The sequence below is a fragment of the Condylura cristata genome, unplaced genomic scaffold (genome assembly GCF_000260355.1).
Source record: "Condylura cristata isolate star-nosed mole 26May11 unplaced genomic scaffold, ConCri1.0 scaffold00004, whole genome shotgun sequence".
Lineage (NCBI taxonomy): Eukaryota > Metazoa > Chordata > Mammalia > Eulipotyphla > Talpidae > Condylura > Condylura cristata.
In genome coordinates this window covers 64,347,341-64,356,220 of record NW_004567105.1, presented here as the reverse complement: position 1 = coordinate 64,356,220, position 8,880 = coordinate 64,347,341, and the positions used below count along the sequence as shown (strand labels likewise).

General features: G+C 39.6%; 1 protein-coding gene across 1 annotated transcript in view; it reads left to right on the top strand.

Moving 5' to 3' along the window:
• Window positions 1–1,663: 1,663 nt before the first annotated feature.
• TOPAZ1 (testis and ovary specific PAZ domain containing 1) overlaps window positions 1,664–8,880 on the top strand; it is a 38,167-nt gene continuing 30,950 nt past the window's right edge. Inside the window, exons 1-5 of the mRNA XM_004676261.2 lie at window positions 1,664–1,814; window positions 1,887–2,159; window positions 2,601–5,049; window positions 7,894–7,955; window positions 8,566–8,693. Of these exons, the coding sequence (XP_004676318.1) occupies window positions 1,742–1,814; window positions 1,887–2,159; window positions 2,601–5,049; window positions 7,894–7,955; window positions 8,566–8,693 (2,985 nt within the window). The 5' untranslated portion in view covers window positions 1,664–1,741. The remainder of the gene's footprint in view (window positions 1,815–1,886; window positions 2,160–2,600; window positions 5,050–7,893; window positions 7,956–8,565; window positions 8,694–8,880) is intronic.

Sequence of the window (8,880 nt, the reverse complement as noted above, 5' to 3'; positions counted from 1 at the left end):
TTAGGAGGCTAATAGTTGATGTGTAGGCCCTGCTTACAGTAACCCCCTCCAGAGCTGATCAGCAGTAATTCTGTCTCCTTTCTTGACCATAATTTGCAGCAGATCCTACTATTACTTCCTTGGAGAGGTTGATTTGGGGATAAAATTCTGGTCCTCAAGTAGAGATTTGGTGCTAATGAAGTAACCCTTTGGTATGACTCCAAGTCAGAATTGCTCAATGAGTCTGTGTCATTTAATCACTGAGGTCCAGTCTAGACTGGTTCACCAAAACTGTTTGGAAAGACTTTTTTTGGCAAGCAGTATTATATGTACACTGCTCGCACATTAGTATTTATATTGATATCCTGTTGGTGTTACTCTATGACATAAATATATTTGTTTGCACGTCAGTGTAAGTTTAATGTAACACATTGTATGCTGTCATAAACTATTTTACTGCCAAAAACAAACAGGCTGATGCAGTGGTTGGTCAAAGTCGGAGACACACGGCCAAAGCAGTGGCGATAAGATGAATGTCTGACAAACTCAAAGTACAATAAGCAGGCCTGGTGAATGTGGATGGTGTCTGGGTTTCAACTTCCAACAACTGAGTATGTAACTGGGTGGTCCCTAGGAGAAGAGAAGTTCCAGGTTCCCTGCCCCACCCAGAAGGAAGGTGGAGCTGAGCTGAGAAAAAGGAGAAAGAAGAAGAGAGAAGAGAGGAGGAGGCCAGATGGAGAAAAAGACGGAGACCTGAGGAAGCCACATGGAGCAGCAAACATGTGATGAAGAAACCGGGCTTGTTTCCTGACCCTGGACTGGTAAAGGTAGATGTGGGTCAGATACCTGTAGGGAGGTGACCTTGGCAGTGTTTATATTGATTTTGATTTTGCTGTTTTCCTCTCAGATTTGTCTGGCCATTTCTGACCCTTTTCCATGGGTCCCGGCCAGAAGGTGCTTTAGTCTTGTGGCGGGCTTTCAGGCCTTGCATTGGGCCAATCCCTTTTGGGTTGACTTTTGCCCACGAGGGGATGGGTAACTTCAGGTGTTTGATTTAGAAGTTATATTCTTTGTGTTCCATATTGTATATTCACTGTATTAAAGTCACTTTCATTAAAGCTTTATATGTTTTGTCTTGTTGCCGCGGATGGCAGAACCCACTTAGAGCAGGCAGGTTTTGGGGCTTCAGGGGTGTCCCTCTCCCCCTGTCCTCTAATAGATTTGCTGCCCTATAACAAGTAGATGGTGTTGCATCCAACGTAAAAGCAGAAAGCCCCGAGGAAACAGAAGCTGAGTTTTACACAAAGTTTGGGCTGCCTGTAGGGTGGCAGGTGAACACGTAAGGAACGCAGTTTGGACCACAGGAGAACAGGATCGCAGTGAGGGCCCTGGACCGCAGTGTTCTCTGTGCACAGCCAGGCATGAGTGGTAGGAGGTGGGAGAAGATGCCCTGCATAACTCCAGCCCCACGACGGGAGCAGAGACCCAAGGGGGCCCCATACTCGCCCAAGGAGGGCCCTGAGACGCCCTCCTCGCGCAGACCCGCACCCCTTCCGCCCGTTGGGCCGCAGCGCGCCTGCCCCGGGCCACGCCACGCAGGCCCCACTTCCGCTTCCGGGCCCGGGCCTAAGAGTCCGGCGACGCGGGGAGGGGCCGAGGGCTGAGGGTGCTTGGCGGCGGGAGCAGGCAGCCTTCGCGCGCCGGTGGATTCCAGTGAGCCAGCGCGGTGGCCCCAGCCGGCAGGGCAGACAGCCCAGGGCCGATGCGACGGCCACCTCCGGGGCCAGCGACGCTCCTGGGGCATGAGGGCGACATGCGAGGCCTGAGGAAGCGGGGCCGGCGGCCAGGCCCGGGACCCGGACCGGGGCCGGGACCGGGACCCGGATCGGGACCGGGACCGGGACCAGGACCGGGACCGGGACCAGGAGAGTCAGGAGACTGCGGCTCTGAGGTCGGGGGGCGCGAGGAGAGCAGGCAAAAGAGGAGGACGGAGGCCCAGGCGTCTGGGAGAGAATCGGTGGAGAGCGACAAGTCGGGTGAGGTGCCCCGGGCTGGGCAGGCGGGGAAGGCCGAGGCCAGGAGGCAAGTGGAGGGCCCCCAGAGCCAGGTGGGCCCAGAGGTCCTGCTGGGCTTAGAAGCTGAGAAGGAGGCGGAGCTCCCCTTGCAATCGGGAAAGCACAGTAAGAAAAAACGCTGAGGGCCTCTTTCTAGCCTTTGCACCTCTGCCCACTCCATCCTTGCTTGAATTTAACTTAAATCTGTGTGGAGTTTACTGATGTACATTGTTGACCAAGAGGCGTAGAAAAACAGGATTTCTCTTAAAAGGTGTTTAACCAGTTAGGGGCCCTTGGTCAAAATTACTATAAGACATTTCTGTTAATGATCTATTTTCGTTAATATGAAACGATGATGCTATAGAGTTTGATAGCCAGCTGCCTCGCTGCACACAGGTTTGTATGTCGTTCTTGACAAACTTTTTACTCATTGAAAAGCAAATGTGCGTTCCCATGCTGCTATTCAGGGAAATAAAAATGGATGTCTGCAGTTTATTTTATAGTTCATTTTGCTTTTTCTCCCCGCAATATAAAATTTTTTCTGGTATGTTTTGTTGTCTTGACCAGCAAAGGAAAAAAGAAAAGTTACTGAAGCCTCAAGCCATGATCTACAGCCAGGGATTGACCTGGTAAGAAAGGAATCACTAACCAGTTCCGAATGTTTTCAAACAGTGGAGTGCAGTGAATTTCAAAATATGGCTTTCTTGCAGTCTTTGGGTAAGGAGGGCTTGGTAGAAGGTATTAAAAGAAGATTTCAAGTTAAAAAATTTAAAAACATAGAAAGCCCTCCTCTCATAACTGAAAATAAGACTCCACAAAATATTAAGGTTGAATTCCAAGATGAACTGTACAAGAATATGCCAAAATATTCTTGTAACAGCTTGTCACCTGGAGTAGAAACTAATTCCATTTTAAAATTACATGATTTCAATTGTTTCCCCCATTCCAAGGGTTGGAATGATGAAAACAACTTTGCATATAAACATGATGGTGGATGTATGCATGTGCCAGAAAGCTCCTCGAAGAAAGAAAACCTTAGGAGTCTTACAGAGAAGAGTGACACAAATAATAGTTCTCACCTTTTACAAACTGAAGAAAACTTAATGGGAGTAAATAATCTCTTGCTTAAAGAAACTGATTTATACCAAAGTAAAAATAATGGCTTGCTCTCTGGCCTTCAAAGTGAACATACTAAATGTTTAATAGAAGACAGTAGTATTGGGAGAAAACCCAGGAAAAGGATAAAGTCTGAAAAAGAAATGGTTCCTGAGGTGAACTTCTCTAATGTGTATAACAAACCTGAGTTGGTATTACATGAAAACAAAACAGTTGCCGAAGGTAAAGAAGCAGAGACTGTAGAGGGTGAAAAAAGTCCTTTAAAAGATTTGAGAAAAGCAACCCATAATACACTCTCTCCAATCAATCACTTAAGTATTCCAGAAACAGTGGGGGAGAAACCAAGTCCTGAACATCATGTAAATGTTATGTTTCAGAAAACCCATGAGACACTTTTAAAAGAAGGAACAAAGAATGCTTCAGAACCCTTAGGTTGCAAAAACATGGAACCTGAAGAGTATTTCAAGTCACTAAAAAGCCCAATAATGAAATCACCTAGTGATTACCATCCTATTGAAAAAAAATCTTCACGAGAAGACTTGAGAAACGAATCTGAAGAATCAAAGTTAAGCTGTCACAGAACAATACCAATGACTGGTAAAAGAATTTGGCCTTTTTATTCATGTGCTAGAATATCTGCCCAGTGTTGGAAAAAAGCCTCCTTGCCAGAATCAAACTTCTTTCTTCCTGGATCTCAGGAAAGTTTGAAGCAAGATGATTTTCCTAAACACCAAACAGATCAAACTCATTCAGCTGATTCCAAATTGTCATTACAAAGTTCCTTAACAGAAACAAATAGCGAATCTTCAAGTAAGGAAAAATTGAATTTTGATTTAAATGGTTTGTCTTCAGTCTCTGCAGTAGAACCTATTTTAACAGATAGAAAGCAACCTATAATCAATGGTGATAAAAAGATGAAGTCAGAAGAACTGCGCAGAAGTGGGTCAGAGATAGTTTCTAATATCACTGAAGATACTCAGTTAAATAATGTGACTCAAAGATTAACAGGAAGTAAAAAAAAAGATAGAGGGAATTTAACAAAACTTCATTTGACAGTGGCATCCCAGGATAGCCAGGAAGCAAATAACCCTCCAGGCAGAACTGTTCATCGAAAAGCATGCCTTGCTAAACAAACACTTGTGGTTCCAGACTTAGTTAAAATATTGAACACAGGACGACTGACTAATTTTAAAATTCCTTTACTTAAGAATAAAGCAGCAAAAAGAAAAGACATAAAAGCCAAGTCATCAGAGAGAGATGCCTATAGTCCCTTAGAGCTTCTTGATAATTTATCTGGAGCAGAGGTAAGACAGAATAGGAATAAAGAAAACATCTCCACAGTAACTTCAGCACCTCAATCTTTGAAGATACAGAATAATCTAACTCCAGTGCAAACTAGTTCTGCCTCGTGCTGCAGTAAAAATTCCTATGGTATTTCTCCAAGCTTTTTAAAGCAAGATAATGATGATAATCCATCTAACCACATCTCTGAACCAGGCCATATTATTTCTAATAAAGAAGCTATTTCTCTCACAGTTAAAAATAATCCTTTTTCTTTTGATCCTGGGTATATAGAGAAAAGTTCTGCCTTCTGCTCTAATGAACAAGAAATATTTGAACCAGTTTCCTCTGAAGTGAGTGGTAGAAAACTGACTAAGAATTTTTCAGAAATTAAAGTGGGATTTCCAGATATTCTTAAAGCATATGAAGATGATGTCCTCTTAATTGATGTAATTCAAGATGACCCAGACCTCTTTGGAGTCTCTAGTGAAGGAGAGCTCTCGCTTACTTCAGAGGTCCCCATGATAAGCCAGGAACCCAGTGTTGCTGAAGAGCACCAATCAGGAGACTCCAAGCACATGGAACTTGCAGAACAAAAAGAACCACGCGATAATTTGAGGTAGGCATGTTCAAGTACACCTTTTGGGCAAATTGTTGTTGGGAGTTTAAAAAATCAAAACCTCTTTCTACTCTTAGCTGTCACTAACTTAGTAAATAAGTGGAAGCTCAGTGAAGCTGCATTTACATTTTTAAACCCAGTTCTTAAAAATGGACTATGTTATTTCTGAGACATGGAAATGTCATGCTAAAACTTAGTCAAAACAAATGTAGGTTTATATCTTAGATTATAATGGAACAGTGATCTGTTCAAAATTTAAAATGGTTTATAAAATGACTTTTGTAAAATTAGTTGGCATTCAAAAGTCAAATTTTTATGTGTTTTTAGTTATGAATACTTTTATTTTAGCCAAATTATTTTTCATCCATTTTCTGTGGCTACCTTCCTTGTTATATAAATATGCTTTTTAAGGAAATAAGCCTTGGAAAAGTGCTTGAAGACTTGAGAGTAGATTCAAGTGCTAAACTAATTTTCAGGGAAAGCAGCATAAATTTTTTTTGTTACTTTTAAGGTTTTGATTTTAAGTGATGAGTTAGCCCCCAGTAGGGCAAGTTTGCCTGAGGTAACTTTAAATGGAGACAGATAGTAATCTTCACATTGGAACACAGTCTATTCTGGTCAGCCTAAAGTTTATGTGCCATATTTCCCTACATTTTTGTAATTTTTGAGGTCTAATTTATATTTGCCACAATACCTGATTTTAGAATGTTCTGTAAACAGACTAAAAGAGGGTATAAAAATACTTTTTGCTAAGATTGAATGATGCATTGCTTAAAATTCTCTGGTATTTGTAAACTTAATTTCTTTTATTTATTTTATGATAAATTTTTCTCTGTGGTCTTGGTATTACAGAACCTTGTAACTTCACCAAATAGAGTATTTTCAGTATGCCAAATAGGGAACCCAGAGCTTTATATATTTATTTTAAGTGATAGTATGAAGTAAGATGGGAATTTCCCTATTTTGAAGATGACAGGCTGTCACTTGTCTAGGGTCACACTGCTAGTAACAGAATCTAGACTTGAATCCACCCATCTTGCTCAATTAGTGATTAAGAAGCTTAATTTTTATAGTCTGACCTAAATTTTGAATCTTCCTGCCACCTAATAGTTATATGACCTTATCTGTAAAAATGGAAGGTACTAGCCTCAGGGTTGTGAGAATTAAATAAAAGAATGGATGGGAAAGATTTTAGCATAGCATCAAGAGAGTAGTAAAACTCAATGGAAGCAATTATCAAAGGCAATTTAAACTTTTGGTTTTTTGTTTGCCATGCTCTCTTTGAGAAATACAAAGGAATTTAAAGAACATCCTACATTCAAGAACAGACATCTCTGTTAGCTAACAAGATATTGAGTCAGCTATGTTTAGAGGTAGAGAAAGTGAGTTTGTTGTTGCTAAGGACTGGTTCCTGTGCCTGTAATGGTGTAGAAAAATCAGATATGGAAAGCCAAGTAATTGAGGCAAGGAAAAAATTTAATATCTGGAAAGCACTAACTAGGATTGCAGAAGGCAGTCCTCAAATTCACCACCCCACTCTAGAGGCTACCCGATTTTTATAGAATTTTGTGCTTATGTGCAGAAAATCAGAGAATCTATGAGGGTCATTTGGGGGAGTGGTTTTGTGCCAGTTTTGGTTTAGAGGTAGGAAATGGGGTTTGTACACATGCAAGAGCCATGATCAAGGACTGTTTTCTGATTCTATGTAAAACCTTGCTGTAATGGCTTATTGGGTTCCTGAAGACTAAATTAGTCTTTATTCCATAGCTGTGCATTCTTTGGGCTGCAAACAGGTAGATTAAAATATGTCCAGGAGATTGATAATGGCTTGAGGCTTAGCTGGGTTGGACTGAGTATCCTGATAAATGCTGATTTAGTGTTGGAGCTGGTTTCATATTGGCCAGGAAATTTGTATTTTGATTGTGTGTATTTTTTTAAAGATTTATCTATTTATGCCTGCAGAACTGGAGTACAGGCCAGAGGTGCAGGGGTGGTGCAAGGATTCACCAGAAACAGTGGGGAGCAGAACAGGCAGATCAATGAAAAACTGCTGAAGGGAGCAGTGGGGAAGACAGGAGAGGCCTGCTGTGCCCTATGGGTCACCTCTGAGCTGGGGATCAAACTTGCACTGAAGTGGCTGAAGCCAGCTTGCAGTGCTGCATCCCAACCTGCTGGGCTGCAGGGAGGGCCTATATTTTTTATATATTTTAGAGTTTTTATTGCTACATACTTCCGTGTACAGCCATTTGTATTTGAATGGGCTCTTGTAGATGCAGTTTTTATCTATTGAATCTGTGCTATTGGTTTAAGACTATTTTGTCTTATTTAATCTTCACAACCATAGGCATAAGTGGTGTTTTCATTTTGCAGATATAATTAGACTCAGAAGTTAAATCATTTCATAGTTTACACAGTAAGTGGCAGAACAAAATTTGAATACAGGTTGGTCTTAACCTATAGGCTGTGTGTTGTTTTCAGAGACTGCAAAAAAGACAAACTGCTCTCAAACTGCCTTTTACATTGTCAGTTAGACATGCATGCATATGCTTGAGAGTTAAAACTATCTTGTATTGGAATAATTAAAACTTTCTAAAATGCAGCTATATGTTACCAAACTAAGTTTGAATGGCAGCACTCCCTAATTATTTAGGCATATGTGGTTAAAGAACTACAGGAGAAATCTGTATGGATGTGCTGGGTTCTGAGTCCTGATGTAATTAATATTCTGTAGGTTTTGAACTGATATATTCACCAGTCGCTAAAGGTAGTATAACAGTGTTCAGAGAAGTACCTAGTTCTGAGTAGAATATGTCATATCCTTTAAGCTCTGTTTGCTTTTAACAGAGAACTTCCTATATTGGATCCTGAATTGATGATTTCAGAAGTCTGTGCATCCTCCTCAGCAGGTGAAATTCTACAGAGTATGTAGTATTCAAGAATCTTTTTAGATCTCCATTTAGGCCTGGTCTAAATGAATTCATTAACATAAGAATCTGTTTCATTTTAGAATCTGTTAACTTATTACCAACTTTTCTCAGTTTTAAGTGGTTGTTAGATTAGATTTTAAATATTTTGTTTGATTATTTAACTTTATTAGGTTTTATCTATGAAAGTTGACATTAGCAATTTTTTAGTCTTATTTTTAAAATAAAATGTATATTCAATCTTTACCACATTTTAGTTGAGTCCACTTTTTAAAAATAATTATAATTAACACTAAATAAAAGTTTAATTACTTGTATTTATTAGAACTATTATACTATAACTATTGTACTATATTGTTATAAATAATTTAAGTCATAACTTTAAGCCTTAAATATCTTTAAATGATTACAGGAAATTTTTGTTAATTTTACTTTGACTTTCAAGTTTTAACAATATATTGTCAATGGCTGGACATGATGAAAAAGGATGTTTTAATTTATCTTGAAATGTCTGTCAACTTTTAAAAGTCTTTGAATGACTTGTTTACTTTGTCACTTATAGTTTCTACAATTGAATACTGTTTCTTTTCAGCAAATGAGATAAAGCATGAGTCCAAAGATGCAAATCTTACCATGGGAGAAGTTACTGCGGAGACCTCTGAAGATGAAAAACTGGGAGACTTAAGTGAACAAGTAAAAAGTCCAGACTTGGATGAGAAGGTACTAGAGAATCCTTTGTTTTTTAAAATTTTTATTTAGTCACATGTATTGGTTTTCTTTTATGATACTTAATATTTTAATTTTTTTCTTATATTTCTTTGACATTTGAGTTATAAGTCATAGTTAAACAGTTCCCTATTTCAAGATTTAAAATTTTCTCCCACATTTTCTTCTTCTTTTTTTTTTT